We start from the raw sequence: 22,514 nt of genomic DNA, 5'->3' as shown, positions 1-22,514 counted from the left end.
TGTGGATCAAATAAATTATGCCATAAACTAAGGGACAGCTATTTATGGGAGGATTTTACTTTTACAAGTAAGAGGCTGTGTTAAAATTTGGATTCCACGATTCTTTCATTTCTTTTCTGTGTGCTAGCAGACAGGTTATTTTATGATCAAATGTGTATGAAGATCACATTTGATCATAAAGGACTCAAAAGTGGAACTAGCAGGTCCACTTTTTATGCTTAGCCAGCGATGATTGATTGGGACAGTATATAAATTTTGTAAACAGACATTCACTATTGCAGATAGATACCAAAGAATGATTAATAGAGAAAAATATTTATTTGAACAAACTTGGTTCAACAATGTTTAGTGCAAGAATTGCAGTTCTACCCTGCAGTCGCCTCCAACACTTTCAAAGCTAGTTTCAGCAATGTGCTTCCATGAACAGGTGCAAAATAATTTTAAAATATTAGTTCATAGCAGCGTTACATTACCTCCTCCTCTTTTATTTCCTCCATAAAAATTATAACCTTCCAGATGTTGCTAAACAGCCATAGGTGGTATAATCATTGGTAAAAAGTGCTGGAAATTAGCTTGGGAACATGTAGCTTAACACACATTTTCCACCTCTGCTTATTCAGTTTCAGCACAGATATTTTTTTTTACTAAAACAGTCATCAGTCTGCAAGAAATTGAGTATGTTTGCTAGAATATACCGAAGGTTGTACCAATAAAGATCTAAAGTCGTCATTCTTTTTTCATCCCTTCTAAATGTTACAATAAATTTCAGAATTTGATTTTCAGAATTAACTTTTTAAAAACAATGTACATATCAAATACTAACTCGAATTTACATTAACACCTTAAAGCAGAAAGCAATGCAATAACAGCACTGACCACATTTTATATATAATAGCTCTTGCTGAAAGAGATGGGTTCATTAACTCTACTTTGTAGTTGTATAAATTAATCTTAACTAATGAAATTATAAACAAGGAAGTTGGGTACTTTGCAATATTTTGCTGCAAATAACTTTCCATCTGGTGTTGGATCTGAAAAGGCGATTTCATTGATGCTTAGGTAACAGCCAAATAAAAATGTTTGCCTGGAAGAAAAAATAAACGCATCAAAGCAAATTAAGAATATAATTGTCCTTTTGTAGTTATCTAGGTTTACTATTTTTATTTAATAAAAGTTTAAATTAATTACCGTGTTTCAAAAGAAAATAAGACACGGTCTTATTTTCTTTTCACCCCCCAAATAAGCACTTGGCCTTATTTTCGGGGAGGTTTATCTTATTATTTCTGAGGTGCAGGAGGTGGTGAAGGTGGTCACCCCAAAGCTGCTGCTGTGTTACAATATTTTCGGGGAGGGTTTATTTTAGTGCATGCGCTCAAAAGCCCAATTGGGCTTATTATCTGGGAATGTCTTATTTTCGGTGAAATGGTATTACAACATTCATAAAAGAAATAAAAGTTATCTTCGAGTTACAACAGTTCATTTACTGACCTTTCAAAGTTACAACGGCACTGGAAAAAGTGACATGATCATTTTTCACACTTTATGACTAGTCATGTGATCAGAATTTGGATGGCAACTGGTTCATATTTATGACAGTTGCAGTGACCTTTTGCAACCTTCTGACAAGCAAAATTAATGGGGAAGCCAGATTCACTTAACAACTGCAGTGATTCACTGTACAAGTGGGGCAAGACATGTCATAAAACGGGACAAAATTCACCTAACAAATGTCCCACTTGGCAACAGAAATTTTGGGCTCAATTCGAGGACTGTATCTATTTTTTGGGTTACAAAAACTTCAGACTGGACCCAGCACTACTTCCTTACCTCATCGCATCCACCAAACGGCTGGCAATGTGCTTTCTCCGCATCAGGCTGAACACCCAGATTCGGCTAATCCCGCAGTAGACCTTCTCTGGCTTTGTTGAGCAACACCAGGCACGCTGATGCTCTAGGCTGTTTTTAGTAGAGGATTCCTCTGTTACAGGCTCTGAAAGCACTCGGAAAGCCTGCACAAAAGAAGGGTTATCTATTTAAACAGTACCTAATAGACAGTGACGTGCGGTGAGGTTTATGGCTGGTGAAGCTGGTGACGTCATAAGGAAGGCGGGGAATGGTACCACGTGTGCAGGAGGCTGAGGCAGCCTCAGCCTCCTGCACACGTGGTACCATTCCCCGCCTTCCTTAGTCAACATGAAGGGGACCGGGGAGCGCGAGCCGCGGTCCCCTTCATGTTGAGCCGTGGGACCGCAGAGCGCGCTCCTGCACACGTCCCATTCCCCGCCTTCCTATGTCAATATGAAGGGGACCGCGGAGCCCACTCCGTGATCCCGCAGCTCGCGCTCTGCGGTCCCCTTCATGTTGACTCGGGAACGGGGAATGGGACGTGTGCACATGTGGTCCCATTCCCCACCTTCCTGAGTCAACATGAAGGGGACCGTGGAGTGCGAGCCAGCGGAGCGTGCTCCGCGGTCCCCTTCATGTTGACTCAGGAAGGCAGAGAATCGGACCACTTGTGCCTTTTCCCTTTTTTTTTTCTTTTAATGATGAGAGCGGTGAGGCTCTGCCTCCCCTGCCCGCACGTCCCTGCTAATAGATATTAAAGGATGGTTTACCAGGCTTTAAAATAAATATTTGCCTCCCAAATTTGATACAGCGCATGTTGGGCTGCATCTACTCAAGTATCCTAACTCTTTACGAATTGACCCACCAGTACACACAGCTTCCAAAAATTATCTTTACAACATCTTCACACCCTGCTGAACGCCACAATTTTAGGTAAAAATGAACTATCATGAACTTCGATAATTCCCTGCTTCTTGATTGTTTCATCAATGGTGTCCAACACACTGCTTGACGTTGAGTCCACATATCATTTTGTGAAAGGCTCCTGAGAAGGAAGCTCAGGCGGAGGATTTTGCTGGCACATCGAGATGTCCCAGTGCCTTGCAGACTTTTAAAAGTAGGGGTGTCAAACTTGTAGTCCGCAGACCGGATTTGTCACGTGCTGGTCACGCCCACCCCCGTTTTAGCAAAGAGGATAAAAATCATGATGTCACATGACACGTTTGACAAAGGAAGTAATCCATTGAAAAAAAGGCTCACTATTTGGATTAGGATTTTCATGCTCCTTGCAAGACGGGAGAGGGAAACAGTCTTCAGAAATTGCAGGGAAGCTGAAGTGATTGCCAATGAGGCAGCAGCTCACCCCAGAATAAGTTGCCTCCAAATCTCAGGCCAAGGTGTGGATTTGATACTAAGCAACCACTTTTTTCTTTCTATTACGTATGGAACAGAGGGTAATGCAAGGATCCAAAATAAGACATCTTGTATTCTTGCAAAAACATGCCATCCTTTCTTACTAAGGTCAACAGAGTACATCAGTACATGCTACACTATATTGCCAAAAGTATTCGCTCACAACTGAGTCTGATTATGTGGATGGGTGAGCTAATACTTTTGGCAATATAATGTACCTCCCCTTCAACAAGATAGTTACTATAAGGAGCATTTGTCCTAGAAAGATAATCCTACCTCTCTACCAAAGAACTCTTGGATAAGGAAGGACTAAAATTGCAAAGATTTATTTGCCCATTATTATTCAGGAGGTAAAACTCAAAGATGTTTATCACAGCAAATTCCCTTCTATCAGGTGCCCAGGTCTCCTGATTTCCCAGAGAAATGGGGGCAACCCAGAAGTAGCTGCAACATTGCTGTAAAAACTGCAGCCATCTCTTAAAGAAAGAAGAAACATTATTTTGGACTTAAGGAGATGATTATTTTCCAAAGCATCTGAAGGCAGAACAAGTAGCAATAGATGGAAACTAATCAAGGAGAGAATCAACCTAGAACTAAGGAGAAATTTTCTGACAGAACAATTAATCAGTAGATGAACTTGCCTCCAGAAGTTGTGGGTGCCCTAACACTGGAGGTTTTTAAGAAGAGATTGGACAACCATTTGTCTGAAATGTTACTGAGTTTCCTGCTTTAATAGGGGATTGGACTAGAAGCCCTCCAGGTTCCCTTCTAACTGCTATTCTGTTGGTCTTTTATTTCTTCCTGAACTAATTGTTAGATTCCGAAAATTAAAAGCAGTAAAACTTTGCCCAATAAGACATCCTCTACCAGATGTTTGGTACCGTATTTTTCGGAGTATAAGATGCACTGGAGCATAAGACGCACAAAGATTTGGAGGAGGCAATTTTTTAAAAAAATTAGGTAGGTAGATAGAGGGATAGAGAGGAAGAGAAAGAGAGAAATACAGTAGGTAGGTAGGGAGAGAGAGTGTAGGTAGGTAGATATAAAGGGATAGAGAGCGAGAGAAATAGAGAGGGAGAGAAATACAGTAGATAGGTAGGGAGAGAGACTAGATAAGTACGTAGGTAGATGGAGGGAGAGAAATACCATAGGTAGGTAGGTAGAGAAAAAGAGTAGGTAGATAGGTAGATGTTTCCAGGTATATTTATTCATGTGCTGGAGAAGGAAATAGCTGACAATCTGCAGCACCTAAGACTTTGTTTCTGCTGGCATAGCACTTGATCAATGTAATTCTCATCAATGAAAGAGCTTTCCAAAAAGGAAAAAAAAAGTGTTTGCACTCTGCAAACCTCCCAAAAACGGGCCTGGGGTTTTTTTTCCCCCCCAAAAAGGAAAAAGGCATGAATAGCCTGGGGGGGACAGGGACTTGCAGAGTGTTTGGGGGAGGGGGAGCAGCAAAAAATGGCCCGTTTTTTGTCAAAAAAACTGCATGCATAGCCTTATGGAGGCTTATAGTGCTGCTGGGGGCAAAAAACCACCCATTTTTTGCTCATTTGTGTCCTCCCCACCCCCAGGAGCTCTCTGAAAGCCTCCATAAGGGTATGCACGGCCATTTTGTTGAAGGGGGTGGGGCTTTGGGAGGAAAAAATGATGTATTCAGTGTATAAGAGGCACCCAGATTTTCAGCCTCTTTTTTGAGGAAAAAAGGTGCGTCTTATACTCAATTTCTTGAAAACAGTATCAAATGTTTTAATACATCATTACTGTTCATAACATTATAAAAGCCACTGTAGATACATCACCTTAACTTTCCATTGTGTGTGTGTGTGTGTGTGTGTGTATTGTATTTATAAACACTTTACAAATCAAGCTTAAATATTCAAGGCATACTGTTTCTTATTTGAAATAATTAACACCTTATTGTTATTATTTCATGTTGTAAAATTTTATTTTAAATGAGGTTTAAGTTATGTTTTAAATAAAAAAAAGTTAAAAGGATCTGATTCAAACCACTGAACTTGGTCAACACTATATGAACAATTCTGGGCTTGCCCACCTGGTTTCAGAACAAATGTATTTCTTTCAACCATAGATTTTTCATTCAACAGTAAAATTGCTTACCTGTTTGACTGGCTCAGCAATTAAGCAGCCAACTATCTTTTTTTCATTGGATACAAACAAGTATGTTTTAGTCTGTGATGGATCTGTCTGTACCACATGTTTAAAACCAAGTTCCTTATCTACAAGTTTGCGTATGTCATCAGCCTATATAAAAAAAGAAACCCATAGTAATTTAGTTAGCTCATCAGATTGGTGTCAACAGGCAACATTTCTAGCAACAATTAGTTATAGAATTATAAGTAGCGTTGGCTTACCTGAACGGTCTTCTCCGTGTGCTGCGGGAGAGTCCAAGCACGGGTTAATTCTGTCTGACTGCCCTGTACTGAATTGAAGATCTTTAGCCACGCCTCCTGCACCGGCACCTCAGATTTTCGATGAAGGCGTGGACAGATAGTCTGTTCAAAGGTGATTCCATAAGTATGTTACAAGATCGTGTCAATGGTTAGTCACAAGTCACGAAACATCACCGTAAGGAAAAGATGTCGACTGAGGAAAGCCAAAGGCAATAAATGCTGGGAGAGACCTCAGGGCGGGGTTGGACTCTCCCGCAGCGCACAGAGAAGACCGTTCAGGTAAGCCAACACTACTTCTCCTGTGCGCTGCTTGGAGAGTCCAAGCATGGGACATACCCAAGCTAAACGTCACTAGGGCTGAGATCGCTTGTGTTAACGGTCTCTCCAGCCGAATGAATGTCCTGAAGAACTTGTCTCCCAAACGCTGCGTCCGCCAACGCGAACTTATCCAACTTATAGTTCCACACAAATTGGGATGGCAATGCCCACGTTGCCGCCCCGCAGATCACGTCAATGGGTGCTTGAATCACCTAGGCTCCTGTAGATGCAGTGCTCCTTATAAGAATGGGGAGTGATGTGACGCGGCACCTGTGTCGATTGGAGCTGGTAGGCAATGGCGATGCAGGCACGCAACCATTGGCCAATGTTAGCAGAGGTGACCTTGCACCCCATAGTGGCAGGTTGAAATGATACAAAGAGTGATTCAGACCATCGGAACGATGGCGTGCGCTTGATGTACTTATGGATTGTCCTGGCACATCTAGCTTGCGCCATCTGTGTTCACTAGGGTGTCTTGGATGCGGGCAAAAGTCTGGAAGGATGACTTCTTGGCTCTGATGGAACCAGGTGTTGACCTTAGGGATGAATGAGGGATCTAGGCATAATAAGACCCTGTTGGGATGTATGATACAAAGGTCCTCCCTGACAGACAGGGCCGCCAGTTCCGAGATCCTTCACGCCGAGGTGATGGCGGTCAGAAAAACTGTTTTGAAAGTCAGGTGTTTCAGGTCACAGGATCGAAGGGGCTCGAACAGAGCACCGATCAGTGCCCTCAGGACTACGTTCAACTCCCAAGAGGGATAACAGTGGACAATAGGAGGTCGTAAATTGGTGGCCCCTTTGAGAAAACTGTGAACCCTCGGGTGACGAGAAGTGGTTGTTGTGGACCAGGACCGTAGACAGCGCTGCCACCTGTTGTCGGAGCGTGTTCGCCGCTAGGCCTTGGTCCAACTCCTCCTGCAAAAAGTCCAAAATCTGCGGGATGGTGGCTGAAGTGGGATCAATGGTCGTTGTAGTACACCACCTGGCGAAAGCAGCCCATGTGGCGTCGTAGATCTTGGTAGTCAATGGTCGCCGAGAGGCTTGAATAGTTTGAATGACCTTAGTGGAAAGTCTGTCTCTTTCTAGGAGGTCGCTCTCAAGTGCCAGACGGCTAGTGGCAACCACTGGGGCTCCGGGTGTGATAGAGCCCCCTGGTTGAGAGAGACCTCCTCCGGAGGAATCCTCCCTGGTTTGGCAATGGAGAGACTCACCAGGTCGGTGAACCAAGTCCGCCTGTGCCAGAATGGAACCACTAGGATCACCTCCGCCTGTTCCTCCAGAATCTTGCGGACCACGCTGGGAAGGAGTGGGAGTGGCGGGAATGCATAGAGCAGGCCCGGAGGCCAGTGGCAAAGAAGGGCGTTGACTCCTTCTGCCCCTGGGGACCGGAACCTGTAGAAGAAGCGGGGAAGATGGGACTTCTCCGGAGTGACAAAGAGGTCAACGGACGGGAGACCGAACCTCTGTGTGATCTTGCGGAAGAGGTCCAGATGTAGGCGCCACTCTGAGTGGTCGATCGTGGCTTTGCTCAGCCAATCTGCCTGGACATTGTTTACCCTGGAGATGTGTTCCGCTCAGAGGGATGACAAATGTTTCTCTGCTGACTTCCCCAGACGTTCCGCTTCCGCCATCAACAACTTGGAGCACGTGCCCCCTTGGCGGTTTATGTGTGCCTTGGTGGCCACATTGTCCATGAGCAACATTACATGGTGACCTTGGACTGTCACCTGGAAATGTAGAAGAGCTAGCCTTCCCGCTTTTAGCTCCAGCCAGTTTATGCTGTGCTTGAGATCGCTGACGGACACCCTGCCTTGTGCGATCTGATTGCCGAGATGGGCCCCCCATCCAAATAGGCTGGCATCCGTCGTGATGATGAGGCAATCCGGTTTGCGGAAGAGACTGCCCTTGGTCAGCGCTGGAGAGAGCCACCACTGGAGGGACTGCTGGACATTGAGTGGAACTGGAATCGGCATGGGGGAGTTGCTTTCCTTGGCCCTTTGGTGGAGCAGAAGACACCACTGCAGTTGTCTGGAGTGAAACCTCGCCCACGGCACTATTGACAGGCAAGAAATCATTTTGCCGAGTGTCAATAACTGAACAATGGACGCTGACCATGAAGTCTGCAGCTGGAGTACCAGTTTCCTGATGCTGGAGATTCACTCCTGGGACAAGGCGACCTGGCAACTGACAGTGTCTATTATTGCGCCGAGATGTTGCAACCTGGTAGTGGGAGTGAGGTGACTCTTGTCCAGATTGACGGAGAAGCCGTGATCTTGCAGAACCCTCATTGTCAACCGGAGGTCCCAGACTGCTTGCTGGGAGGACGACGATTGAATGAGAATGTTGTCTAAGTACGCCTGAAGTCGCCCAGATCTCAGGGACGCAACTACCGCTGCCAGAATCTTTGTAAATGTCCCGGGGGCCGATGACAGACCGAACGGCAGTGCCCTGTACTGATAGTGCTTGCCTGCGTAATAAAGCCTCAAGAACTTGCGATGGGCCTTTCGGATTGGGATGTGGAGGTATGCCTCCCGGAGATCTATTGAAGCTAGCAGATCTCCCGGCCTGATGCAACCCAGAATTGACTGGAGGGATTGCATCTTGAAGCATTTGTACGCCAGATGGTAATTTAACTTCTTTAGATCTAATATCCCCCTCCACCCTCCTGAGTTCTTTGGGACCAGGAACAGGATAGAGTAGAAACCTGACCCTTCGTGTCCCGCTGGCACTAATTCTATGGCCTGTATCTCCCGAAGGTGCCGAATCTCCTGCTCCATTAGGGACCGCGGCCCCTATCATGAAATGACTGGCGGTCCTGGGACCGATCGGGACCCTGCGCATATGGACAGTTGAACTGTCTGGAACTGGTAGAGGCCTCAGAGGAATGAAAGGACTGTTTCCTAAAGTATCTGGAGCCTTTGTGCTCCGCCTTTTTGGAAACAGAGGGCATGACCTTTTTATCTTTATTCTCAACGAGAACCGGGTCCAAGGCCTCACCAAAGAGTTTTGTCCCCTTAAAGGGAGCTGAGGCCAATTTCCATTTGGACCTCATATCGGCGTTCCAGTGACGTAACCATAATAGTCACAATGGAAGCTAAGGCCCTTGATGCAAATTTAGCGGAGTTAAGGGTGTCATCGGCTGTGTATTCAGCCGCCGCCATAAGTTTGTTAAGTTCTTGCCTCATCTTAGGGTCACTAGCAGGGAGCTTGGCGGCAAGGCGGTGGAGCCACAGAAAGGACGCCCTAGACAAGGTGGCCGTCTTAATGGCCCAAGCCACTGCCTGACATGCTTTTTCTGACCTCTTGTCCTCCGCTTTCAGGCCTTCTAGAAGGTTGGGTGGCAGGATGGAAGAGGAAGTGAGAGCTTCCACCGATGGATCCACCTGAGGTAGTTTTAGAAGGTCCTCCAAGGCAGCGTCTACCATGTATAGTTTCCTGTCACTATTGCTAGGCGAGGCCAGGGTGCCAGGCTGGGCCCATTGGCCCTGTACAACATTCAGAAATAATTTGGGGACTGGAACTATTTCCTGAGTAACCACGGGCTCGTCAAAGAGACCCTCCCTGTGCTTGACTGTTTCAGAGGTGGCTTGCTCAGGTACAGAAGCCCCTAAGCGGATAGCCATCTTGGCCTTCTTAATGATAGTCTTGAAGGAAGTTTGGTGAAATAAACCAGTAAAGGCAGGTTTGTCAGGAACCAACCCCTCATCCCCAGAGAATTCCTGCTCAGGCAGAGCATCCTCGTCTACGGCAGAATCTTCGCTATCCAGCAAAGAGTGCGGGGAAGATGCCCTATGGGTGGTATCCCAGGACTGAGTAGCAGAGGAGGTAGTCTTGCGGGCCCGCTTGGACTTTTGCTTGAGCCCTTCTGCAATGCCCTGGGAAATGGCCTTAGTTATCACCTCTTGCATTTCTGCAGACAAGCCGGGCCTTGATCCTCTACCGGGCGAGCTCTTTTAGCGGTCTGGGGTAAGGGCAACTGAGGAGCCAGGGGCAATACTGGTGGGAGATCTTCCTCTGCCTCAAGCCAACCCTGGAATAGGTCAGCATTATCTGCCAACGAAGGCCTGGGGGATCCTGCAGATGCTATGGAAACATCAGAGGAAAATTGTTGTTCCTCATCCTCACTGTCTGCAATGGACTGTTCAGTGGCAATAGGGGGTGGCACCTGGGGTGAATCCCCAATAGGAAGCCCAGCAGTTGATGTGGTTGTACGTTGAGCCTTTTCAAACTGCTTTTCAAGCGCCTTTTGGCGCCTAATGGCCACCTTGTCCTGGGCACTGGCCTGTTTCCTTCCCTCAGCCTGATGGTATCTGCTAAGGGCCTCAGAGGCTGCCTTGCTGGCCTGTCTAACGACCCCCCCTACTTGTTGAGGGAACTGGATGGTCTGCCTCGTCGGGGATTCTTTCTGCCATGGTAGGAGCTGTGGAGGATCCTTGACTAGGCAGATGCGTTGCACTCACCACCTGGAGACCAAGCTGCAAACAGTCTAGAGGAAGGAGCGTGGAGAGAGGGTGCGCTGTTGGGCCAAATTCACGAGGCGCGAGCTCAACTGCTCCCAGCGCTTCCCAGATGGCAAAGCAGAAATATGGCCGGGAGTGGTCAAAACTGCTGCTGCCGCTCTGAGGAACAAGCCTCACTAGTAGTGGGGAAGGAAACCCGCCGGACTGCCGGATGGAGAGACCCCCGCAACTCTCTGCTAAAGCAGGGACAGTCGGACTGCAACAATATAAGTGGCAATTTGTATCCGACTCTGACCGACGCGATGCAATTAATGGCCACAAAATGGCCACCATGCTGAAAAGGTGGGAAACCTGAACTTAAAATGGCCACCGCCTTTAGGTTGGCTGGAAAATGGCCGCTGCAACAAGGACAACTCATCAGAGGGCTTCCGAACACGGTTCCGATGCGATGGGTGAGAACGCGAGCGGCTGGGCCCTAAACCACTGCCACTGCACCCCAAAGACACCAAAACCGAGGGAGGCGTCGGCACTCTGACCCCCTCCCCATTGTCCTTAGCTACCTGACAGCCGCACGCGCCCGAGCGAAGCCCAGGACACGTTGGCTCGCATATCGATGCAACTGACAGAGAAAAGGTTCTTTTTAAAGCTCACCGATCAAAATATTAAAGGTGCGAAAGAACTAGTTTGGAGAGTCCAATCAAGGTTATTAATAGGAGCCACGTTGAAACACGTCCATGGGCTTAGACTGAATTGAAAATCTGAGGTGCCGGTGCAAGAGGCATGGCTAAAGATCTTCAATTCAGTCCAGGGCAGTCAGACAGAATTAACCCATGCTTGGACTCTCCAAGCAGCACACAGGAGAAAAAGTGCATTTTTTGCTGGAATTCTATTTGGCCCACCAAGATTTTTGGGAAGCAGTAAGCACTGGATATTTTGTTAACACCAAAAATAGGTGGATGGAACATTGCTCCTAAAAACTGAATACAAGCTCTTTTATTTATCACTTTTCAAAAATTCAGACCATGCAACATATTTAGTAATAAAAGATAATTCCAGAAATTATTAGAAAATTGGAATATTTCCTTTTGTAATTTTTGTAATAACTTGGGCTGAAAGTTATTTAACATTTGGGAGTACTGTATGCATATGTTTCCCCCTCAAAATGTAAGAATTATGGAACAAGCCTGAAACTGATAAATCACTTTGAGACCAAAAAAAAAAAAAAAAATAGGAACAAGGTTAGAAAAACTCTAGCACGGCACCTTTTTGATGACATATTTTGGATCATTTTGTAGAATCAAGATAATTTTTCCATCCCAGAATTCTGCAACTATTTTCTCGTTCTTCCAGCTCTACCAAAAAAGGGCAAAAGGAATATGGAAAACAGATTTAGATGAATAAATTTAGCTAAGAATAAATTTTTAAAAAAGAACAGACTCTAGGGTATATCTAAATTCTGTCTTACTGTGTATTTTATTCCCTCCATAAATCTTTGATGATACTGGACATGATGTGCTTCATCCTCTGGGTTGGCAACTGAATAAACCATGCCACATGATTTGCAGATGGTGGCACCAATATGTTTTTGACCAGCATCCTGTAAAGGCACAGAGTGGATTAACATGTCATACTGTCCATTCTAGGACATTAGGAGAGAGCATTGAGCACTTTCATATGCACATTCAGAAACAAAATGTGGCACGTCTGTGAACATTGTGGCTGCAAGGACTCTACTCACAATGATCATTTGATCCTTCAAGCCTTTGGCCAGTACTTTTGTCTTCTTGCTGATTTTTAGTTTGGAGGGAGAATTCTGCCTTACTGGACTCAATTCTACATGTTGTTCATCTGGAAGAGTCTGTAGGCTGAAACAAAGATATAGTATTTGCTTCTTACCAATAGATTCATAAATATATAGATGTTTCATTTCTTAAGACTAATATTAGGGCTATAAGGACAAGAAGTAAACACATTTTCTCCCAGCAGAAGCCATGTTAATTTTGAATGTTGCAACATGGACATTTACATTTAAGAAATCAGTCCCACTAGACCTTGCACTATTTTAGACTACAATTCTCACCCCTGGATATTGGCCAATGCTGACTAGGATAATAAGAATCAATATCCAAATGTAACAGGAAAAGTAACAGGAAAATAACAGATTGATTACTTGCTCAATTCAATGACTGTGAACCTGAATACTAGGGCAATATCTTCAGTTCATATACAAGTAGTCCTTACTTAATGGTAATTTTCATTGTTAATGTGTTCGTAAGTGCCTTGTCACATGATGGCATCACTTGGTGATGGCAATCCTGCCAGTCCCCATTGCCATTGTCAAGTGAGTATTTAAGGTCATTTAACAAGGATCATTTCCTGCTGGCTTCCCATAAGCAAAGTCAATGGGGAAGTCAGCAGGAAGTTACATATCCCAAGTGGCTTGCAAGCAAGCTGGTGGCAGGCAAGTGGCTGCTACTGTATGTAGCCCAAGCAAGGCTGCAAAGGGCAGGGGCTGCTACATAATGTGGGAAGATACTGTAGTGTGGTATAAGTATGACCAGGCAGGTGTGCGCTATAGAATGCAGGAGGGCAACCTGCTGCAAGTGGGATCTCATATTCCATAACTGGATCCTCAGGAGAAAACAACAGCAAGGCTTGGAAGCTTTCCTGCCAGCTTTCCCATGGACTTTGCTTATGGGAAGCTGGCAAGGAAAGTCACAAATGGCGATCATGTTACTGCAAGACATTGCAACCATTCTAAGTGTGGGCCAGTCATGTGATTGTGGGAATGCTGCAACAGCCAAAATTTCAAAGACCACATAAGTACCACTTGTTCAGCGTTGTCATAACTTTAAACATTTGCTGAAAGGACTTACCTCCATAGGAAATTCTTCATCTACATTATATAATTACTGAGAATATTACAGAACTGACATACCTTTTTTTGTTGCTGGAAAATGTTCTGAACAAAGAATGGACATTGTCTGCCAAAAATGATATTTGGGAAAAAAATAATTTATTTTATTATAAAATAAAATTTATATCCACCCATTTGCATTATTCATAACACTGCGCTCCAGATCTCAAACGGAAGAACTTAAGCTATTTTTGAGGATCAAGATAGCTTGACCACCAAGTCATAAGCCTGTTAGATTTCAACTATCACTTATAACAAGCTCTTCTCCTGCAGTAGATGGAGCACGTAGATATCAACTACCCTCCTGAAATTTAGGAGTGATGGAAACCAGGTCTTCATGCCAAAGAGATATCAAGGTCTGAAGGCAATGGCTAAAAGTACCCATTCCCAAGGTCACACCAGATAATATACAAGACCTGGAAAGAGCTTTCTTCTGTCTGATCAGATTGGGAGAATATGATCTCTCATATATGTTTCAGACCCTAAAGGTGGCAATGGCACCATGAAATTCATCTGGAAGCCAACTGGTAAACAATGAGATTATAATCACCTATAAATAACTTACTGGAAGAGGTAACCTTATATTTGTTTGTACTGTCAGATGGTTTCTTTGAGTTTTCCTCCAAAACCTGTAAAAAAACAAAATGTTTTTATACAAATTGAAGTCTTCCCTTGGTGCCAATTCTATTGGGACCTTGAGCCCGACAGATTATGAAAATATATGTTCTGGAAGTATAAAATTAAACTATAATTAATAAACAGTACAATGTATTAAATTATTAATGAGGCAAATGTCAAAAAGGCCATTAAATGATCATGTTTTATTCAATAATTATAATTAGCAGCTACACAGAAATTTTAAAGAATTAATTTACTGAAGATATAACACCATTCAATTCAATGGGAGAAAAACAAAAAGTAGGTACAAAGAATAGTGGAAAAGCAAGTAGTTCAAGAACCGATTCATCAATGAAGCATCGATAGAATTTGGCAAGGAAATCAGAAAAATAATACAAATGTAGCAATACAATGTTTTGGCACAACAAAGGAAAATAGGATTATGGCTAAAAATATACCCTTTACACATCTGTACAAGAGAAACAGGATGAGCATTGAACTTGTTTTTTACTTATTTGTCTACTTATCAACTGCCCATCTCCTGCAAAGAGGAACTCTGGACAGTGTACAATAAAATAAAATGAATAAAACTTACTATAAGATACAGCTTAATTTTGGAATACTGTAAAGGATTTCTGGTTGATGAAGAGAAACGGCGGGTGGGGGAGGGGATTATCTTATGGGGCAGAGCTGGGCAGCTTTTGCTGCTTGGATTTATGAAAAATATCTTACAACTTTTGAAATAAACGGGAGAGAGAAAATTACCCAACTGATTTGGAATACTTGTTGTTCTGTCTCCTTTGCTGCACAATTAATGGCCATTTTTATATGCTTATTGGGGAATTTAGCAAATTAAAATAACTCAAAACCAAATGATCACTTCTGGAATAAAATATCAGGAAAATAAGATTTTTAAAAATCTTTCTTGGATAGAGAAAGGGAAGAGATTAATTGGTAATCACTGATAGTGTAAGTGGTGAGTGGGTTCAATAATGGGACAAGCACTCGAATAACAGATTATTCCCATTGTCTCAAGATTTAGTCTATTTCTTTCATATCACAAGTATAAACTGTATATATGTAATGAGAACAGGAAGATCTCATCTTGCTTACTTCTTTCTTTAAAGTGATGTATTTTTTTTTATAAATGTCAATCAGAGGATGCAAAGAGAGGTTACAAGAGCTGGGGAAATACTTGCATATGTTCAGACATATGCTTTGGTGATACTTAGCCTGAGTTTTAATAATATAAAGACATCTCTTGCATTTTTTTCACAACTGGAAAGCAGCATCTCGGTTCAAGTTCAACAGGTGTGAGATCTTCCTGACAAATTTTTATTATTGTACAAGATATAATATCCCACAGAATAAAGCAGTCCCATAGAAACATAAGAGTATAGATAGGTGCAAATTTATATCCTAATAATGAAAATCCATTGTTAATAAAGAAAAACATGAAGTAAGTACATCCATATTATGGTTACCTAGAGGTTATGACTAATTAATAGATTAAAGTGGCCAGCTTGATTAATGGCTTTTCCTATGAGGGAGGAACAAAGAATGTTCAGAGAAAGATTATTTCCTTACTTACTTAATGCTTAAAAGGACTTGACAAACCTACCTAAGGCAAGTAGTATTTTCCTAATCTCCTATTATCTTGATAAAATCTAACAATCAGCCATGAAAGTCAGGTAGCTGAAAGGAAGTAAAGTCATGTGTGTTTGAAAAGTTCATCTTTTAAAATTGTATTCATGGCTTCCAATAGAAAAGAATTCATGGCTTGATCATGAATGGGATGTTGCTGAATAAAAATCTCTATCTGCTAATTTTACAGAGTAATCAGTCTTCTGTTTATTCCAGCTTCTCTGAGAAGCCAGCTAATATTGTTTAGTAACAAAAAATAACAATTAACTCATTTAACAAGAGGGCAAGTTCAAATATTCTTAATAGTGATGGATACAATATGTAAGAGCTGAAAGGAACATGAGTGAAGCCATTGTTTTAGATATTGCTCTTGTCCAGGTCAAGCAATAGCACTTAGATTTATATACCGTTTTACAGCCCTCTCTAAGCGGTTTACAGAGTCAGCCTATTGCCTTCAACAATTTGGCTCCTCATTTTACCCACTTCAGAAGGATGGAAAGCTGAGTCAACCTTGAGCCTGGTGAGATTTGAACTGCCAAATTGCAGGCAGCCAGCAGAAGTAGCCTGCAGTACTGCACCCTAACCACTGCACCACCGAGGCTTAGTGAGATAATTACTTTTGAAAATATCTTTAGGGTGAATTATCAGTTTAAAGGTCCTTAGAAATATTTTATATGTCCTCAAAATAGATTCTGTACACAGAGAACACAGGATTTCTAAACTTGCTATACCTTACATATGATGATACCAGGTTTAACCTAACTGATATCTATTCAACTTTAATATTCTGATTAATTTTCCATAGCTTAGATAAATGAATGTTTTTCAGTCAGATGTAATATAGTTTTTGTATTTTATTATTCCTGATTTTGTTAACCGAGTTTAGCTGCATCTTAAATTAAAAGCACATAGTGTTAAAAATAAAGATATGAAATATTTTGATTTGTAGTCCTGCATGGTCTGTCAAATTAGCATAAAGATAGGGCTGAGATTGGGCAGGACTGTGGGATCTTTCAAAACTCTGAAATTCTTAATAAAATGAGATATTTGTTAAAACTACAAATTATGAGGTCTTTCCAAATAAATCAGTGTTTATCCACATTATAACCTTCAAGGGTCTTCAAGAGACAAACCCTATCTTTATGCTAATTTGACAGAACATGCAGGTCTATAAATCAGTCACCGAATTAAGGAATTTAATCTGTTTTCAATCAAACTTACTAGACAAATTACTAATATTCATAAATTATGCATACCTCTTTCCCAACATCAGTTTCTTTCTGAACTGGGGACTCCAAAGAACCAGAGTGAGGAATTTGAAGAAGTCTAGGATTTGGCAATGATTTCACGTCGCCCAAAGGGTCCTTAATATGATTTTTATTACATGCCAGGGCCTTCTTATCCACAATATCAATATTTTCTTTTGGGGATACGTCCGCTTGATTTTCTTCCCTGCCAGTTTTAGCTGCTTTGCTTTCAGAAGATAAGCGCATGTTGGTATTTGTGAGAAGATTGTCCTGCTTCTTGCTTTCTGTGGTATTGTTAATAAATTGGAGGGACCTTCGTGGAGAAAACACCTTCTTAGAGTCACCGTTCCCCCTCTTTCCAGTGGCAAAAAATGCTGCCCCTATCTGGAGTTTTAACATAGGTTTGAACTTCATGGTTAGAACTTTAGAAGGACCTTCAATTTTCTTTTCTACCTTTTTATTCTCCTTCCCCTTAGGCTTAGGTACAGCCATTTGTATTTTAGCTTTTTTGGTACTTCTTGATGAGGTCTTGGCTTGCTTGGAAACAGCTGAGCGTTTGGAAGTTTTAAGAGGTTGAATCTTGGCCTGTATCACTTCTGTCTTGTTAGCAATAGGTAAATTTGCATAATCATTTCTGGAATTTATATGACATTCTTTTGCTTGTTTTCTTTCCAATATACTTTGAAATGTATTTACTTTACTGTAAAAGGAATTGATTGGCACAGTGGAATTATATGTAGTGCCCGACACTGGAGATGTTCTGTGTGGGAAGGCATTTGATTTTACTTTTGGTGCATCTGCTCTCTGCAATGGTGAAGTACTAAGGTTCTCCAAGCTGGTTGACCTTTCGAGCAAACTAGGAGGTTTTTTTGTTGGAGATGCTTCTTCAGTGAATTCCATCCTCAACCTTTTCGCTGGAGTCTCATTTACTAGCTGTAAACTACAAAAATAAAACATTTACTCTTTACCTATCTCAGAACTAATTCAGCAACCATACTGTATTATAGCTTAAAAATAATACTTGTTACTTAAAAAGTTTAGAATCTATGACATTAAAATAAAACTTCTATTGAATGTAATCTTTTTTTAAAACTGAATTTGAATTAAAAACTTCACTGGGTATGAGCATTGTTCCTTTAAACAGGAAGTGTAAATTTACCTCAATGTTTGTCTTAATTTGGACATTAAAATATTAAATATGAGGAAGAATCTATCACAGTTGAATGTGCTTTATGTACTTAACAGAAGATGACTTCATATACAATTCTGATTTGTAGCTTTCCAAAATAAATCAACATACATATATATAAAGTTTATTTAAAATACTTCCAGTAGTAACAAGAAGTTCAAGGGTTTCTCTGGAAACTTCTAGTTTCTCCTGTTCAGGTGGGCATTCAGGAAGATGAAAAACCGAAGTGTTCCAGAAGGCATACAAACAGATTCAGTTATGTCTGCTTCTATTTTTGAATTATTTTATCTTTGAGTTGTTTTATTATTTAGTTTTTAGGCCTCTTGTGGATATTTTAAATTATTTTCATTTATATTGTGTTAATCGATGAGGATTGATTATAGTAGATATAAATAAAATAAGTAAAAATACAGCATTCTTATAACTGGATTTTAAAACTCACCTATTATAACAGCGTTTTCTTTTTCTTGGAGTAACAGCTGCCATAATCTGAGTAAAGAGCCTGTAAATTACAAATGTATGTTTTAGAAAGTGCAGTTTTTCATTAGGAGATTTAAAATTAACAAAGCTGGCACAAGAGTCTGATTCTCTCATTTGTCCTTGCTTGCCTTTTTCTTATGCCAATTTATACTGCCTTCACCTACAGAGTAGCAGTTAATTTGGTGTATTCATCACTTCTAATAGCGGTTTCAATATACTTGGTTAAATATAGGCATGCCAAAACAAATTTCAGTGGTAAACACCTGCTCTGCAAGCATAAGATTTCAGCTTTAATCTCTGGCATTGCTACAAATGGTGAAAAATGTCTAGGGAGACGTCAGTATCATTAAATAAACCAATAATCTGATTCCTAAGAAAAAACTTCAAACATTATAGACATTCAATATATGTTCAACTGTAGCTTTTTGGCAGAGCACTGACTTTAAACATTCAAGATAGGTTTGAATATGACATCTGTCTGTAAGTTTCGAGAACCAGTAAGAAGGCACTACTCCATAAGTATTTTGAACCTTGGACAACAATACTCTATATTTCCCAGCTGTCATAGCTGTGGCTGAGGACAGAGGGGCAGCAGGAATCCAAAACATCTAAAGCTATTGCTGGGTGAGAAGGACCAAGAAATCAAAATTCTCATGAAAACCCTTGGAAAATCTTAATTTTTTCCAGGGTACTACCCACTCACCATACCTACTACTTATATAGTAAACAAAATCAGAGTTGAGTGTATATTCATCTCACGCTGCAGAATTAATAATAGAAAATAAGATTGCAGTTGAGAGGTGCTTAGGGCCTAATTTAGGACTTTCCTAAGAGATCATTCACCACTTTTCCTATGCCTCTGTCCAGTCTACATTTCTCTCCTCCCCCCCACCTCACAGCCTCATTTTTTTTAAGGCAGAGAGGTTGGCTTACTGAGAAATTTGACCGAAATTTCCTTTCCTGACTTTTTCTAGGAAGCAAAATCAAAGCGACGAGGGAAAAGGCAAGGAAATTTTACGAAATCCGCGATCTGGTTTCTGACCGGGCTTGAGAACTCCCGAGATCTCGTCTCACTTTTTCCAAGGAGATTTTTCAGGGCTGCGAAAAAAATCCGGACGGCCACAAAATGGCAGAGCGGTTCTTTGTTCCCACCCAGCGATCATCCGGATTTTTTGCAGCCCCCGATCGCCTTGCAAGCCGCATGGAAACACATCGACAAGGAAGCACATACTCCGAAGTCATTCTCAGCATTTCTCTTCCCTGCCCGTTTCGTTTGTTCCGATCCCCGTCTCCCTTTCCCCGATACCTAAAAAGCCGATCTCTTGATCGTCCCTCCGTACATTACCTCAGTCAGGAGAGAGCGGCCAGGGGAGAGAAAAAATATATCCCGCCGTGAAAAGACTCCGATCGACTTCAGACACTGACTGCCGCCGTTCGAATTTGCTCCCGCGCGCGCCTTAGCTCCTTCTATTTCCTATTGGTCGCTTCCTCAGTTCCTTAAAGATAATTGGCTAAACTGCTAGCCAATGCCTATGCTAGCATGCTCAAAGGGGCGGTAAGAAGCTCAGCTTTTGGCTGTTCTTCCTCAGCCTGTTGAAGCTGAATGGAGGCGCGTACTGTAATTATAGTAATAAGGACAATAAAATATATTTTGGACATTAGCTTTAGGTCTTCAAATCCAGTTGTCTAAGTAATTCCGAAATCAGTTGTCTATAGCCTTGTGTACTACTTCAGAGTGTGGTAGCCATGCTGAATGGCAGCAAACTAAATACGATCAAGCCAGCCAATTGGTTTACCTCATTAAACTTAACGGCAGTCGGCGATCTTAGATGATTTGACAGACATTAAGAAAACAGAAATGCTACTTTTTTACAGCTAGCAAGTTCATTTCCAGTGGGTATTGGTTAAATAGTGACTCACCAAATATTCATTATTTATCTCGTGTTTAACTCAGCACCCACCCACCCTTCCTACAGAATGAAATATTTTGGGGAATATTAAAAAGGCAGGATAGAATATTTCCCCTTGAGGAGAAATGCAGAAAAATCAACCCCCGTTTCCCTGCCCCAAGCAGAAACTGAGGTGGCCAGCTTTTAGAAATGCAGGTTTGGTAGTCCATTCAGAAAGACTAGGTCAGACAGGAGACTCCAGATAAGCAACACAATTAGGCAAGCCAAAGGTTAGACAAGACAAGATTAACTTAGACAAACACCTAGGATTTACATTTCCCCTTTTGCCTTTGAGCCAGCCATGACTCCTATGTGACCCCATAGGAATCAACAAGGTATAAAAACCCACTCTCTCTCAACTCCATTTGGTCAGCTGCCCCAGTTCATCAGTAAACAGAATCTTTCTTTCCAATCAGCCTTCATTTTATTCCTAGCTTGGAACTGGATCTTGATTTTTGTTCCAAGAACAGGTAGACCTTGGTTTACAACAATTTGTTTAATGACTGAAGTTACATCAGCGCTGAAAAAAAAGTGACACAGGACCATTTTTCAGATACCATTGCAGGATATTGTGGTCACATGATCAAAATTCGGATGCTTTGCAACTGACTCATATTTATGATGGTTGTAGTGATCTGAGGTCAGGTGATCACCCTTTGTATCCTTCTGAAATCAATGGGGAAGCTAGGTTTACTTAACTGTGTTACCAACTTAACAGCTTCATTTAACAACTGGGACAAGAAAGATTGTAAAATGGGGCAAAGGATCTCCTGCCGGAGCAGGGGGCTGGACTAGATAACCTACAAGTTCCCTTCCAACCCTTCCCTTCCAACCCTTCCCTTCCAACTCTGTTATTCTGTAAGATCCGTGTGTAATCTTTTATATGCTGCCCAAAGTCATTCTTTGTGATGGGCACCTACTACAGTATATATAGGTAGTCCTCAATATGTGACTGTGGGAAGTACACCCCAAAAGGAGAAATCTCACATCACCAGAAACCTCAGATAATGCCCAGAGACTCAAGCCAGCTCTTCCCCCTTTAAAAAAACCAAGAAGCACCAGCTGAAAGGAAAACTGAGCAGCCTGCTAAAGGCTTTTACTAAAGTAACAAAGGCTGACCACTTAAGTAGAGCCATTAAGATAAGGGGAATCAGGCAAAAAATAAGCTCTCCAAGGTAAACCGAAACTTCCTTTTGACAGCATTTAAACCCCAAGAACAGGAAAAACAAAAGACCTGGGACCAAGATTAACCCAGTAAAACAGAAAACAAAACCCTGGGCAATCAGAAACCCATCAAAACCCATCAAGCTGCAGGAGTTTCAAAGGGGAATTAAGCATAAAAGGCTCAGATTCACATTTCCAAGCTGCTTACAAGCCAGGAATGCTCCAGCTGTGTTACTTTTTGCTTCTTACCTTCCTACATTAAAAGAAATTCACTTTCTGACAGCTGGCTTCGGCATCCATTTCTTCTCAACAACTGTGGTATGTCTCAGCTGGAAATGAACCGGGGAAATTTCTTCCAACATGACCATAATTAAGCCAAATTTTCTGTCAAAGGTTGTAATGGTCATAAAGCAGGTCACTATACAACCAATCAAATTTTACAACCTTTTTTGCAACGGTCATTAAGCAAAATTATTGCTGAAGTTTTGCCCGAGATTGGAAGTAAAAGCTGGTTTGCAGCAAAACCATTGTAAATTGCAATTGTGACTGCAGGGCAGTGGTGGGTTGCAGGCAGTACGCCCCGGTACAGGCGTACCGGAGCCTGCCCAGAGCACTGAATACCGTTCCGATACGGTGTTTCAGAGCCTCCTCCCCCCCTGAGCTCACCGGTCTTTTAAGTCTTTGGCACTTCCGCGCACGGTGCGTACAGCACCTGCTGTACCGGTTGGAATGGGATCCGGAACCCACCACTGCTGCAGGGCCCTAAAAATGGCTATAAATGTAGGCATGTTGCCAAGCACCCAAAATATACTTGGAAGGGGGAGAAATCAGAACTTTGAATCCAGGACATGAT

The 22,514-nt window shown here is 42.1% G+C and overlaps 1 protein-coding gene across 4 annotated transcripts; it reads right to left on the bottom strand.

The window, feature by feature from the left end:
- Nucleotides 1-294: 294 nt before the first annotated feature.
- ESCO2 (establishment of sister chromatid cohesion N-acetyltransferase 2) lies at nt 295-22,021 on the bottom strand. 4 transcript variants are annotated; one of them, XM_081942373.1, is made up of 12 exons: nt 21,911-21,929; nt 20,851-21,017; nt 18,511-18,570; nt 16,889-17,819; nt 13,936-13,999; nt 13,392-13,437; nt 12,192-12,318; nt 11,919-12,050; nt 11,716-11,805; nt 5,380-5,523; nt 1,828-2,009; nt 295-1,084 (listed from the first exon to the last, which is right to left on the bottom strand). In XM_081942373.1, the coding sequence occupies exons 3-12, from the start codon at nt 18,552-18,554 to the stop codon at nt 952-954; spliced, it is 1,893 nt and encodes a 630-aa protein (XP_081798499.1). In that variant the 5' UTR covers nt 18,555-18,570; nt 20,851-21,017; nt 21,911-21,929; the 3' UTR covers nt 295-951. The 4 variants fall into 4 exon arrangements, with proteins under 4 accessions (XP_081798499.1, XP_081798500.1, XP_081798498.1 ...); XM_081942374.1 differs by lacking the exon at nt 20,851-21,017 and having other exon boundaries at nt 21,911-22,021; XM_081942372.1 differs by lacking the exon at nt 21,911-21,929 and having other exon boundaries at nt 20,851-21,093.
- Between the last annotated feature and the right edge of the window lie 493 nt (nt 22,022-22,514).

Source organism: Natrix helvetica (genome assembly GCF_964273705.1).
Source record: "Natrix helvetica genome assembly, chromosome: 2".
Lineage (NCBI taxonomy): Eukaryota > Metazoa > Chordata > Lepidosauria > Squamata > Natricidae > Natrix > Natrix helvetica.
Note: the sequence above shows the minus strand (reverse complement) of the source record. Positions and strands in the feature narration are given on the sequence as shown.

What these genes read in the sequence shown, in the direction of transcription:
- ESCO2 (XM_081942374.1), bottom strand. Translation starts at nt 18,554, where the DNA reads ATGGCAGCTGTTACTCCAAGAAAAAGAAAACGCTGTTATAATAG. An exon ending in AGAAAACGCTGTTATAATAG is followed by an intron (nt 17,820 to 18,510) that starts GTGAGTTTTAAA and finishes TTATTTTTGTAG; the next exon opens with TTTACAGCTAGTAAATGAGA. An exon ending in TTTTCCAGCAACAAAAAAAG is followed by an intron (nt 12,319 to 13,391) that starts GTATGTCAGTTC and finishes TCTTTGTTTCAG; the next exon opens with CCTACAGACTCTTCCAGATG.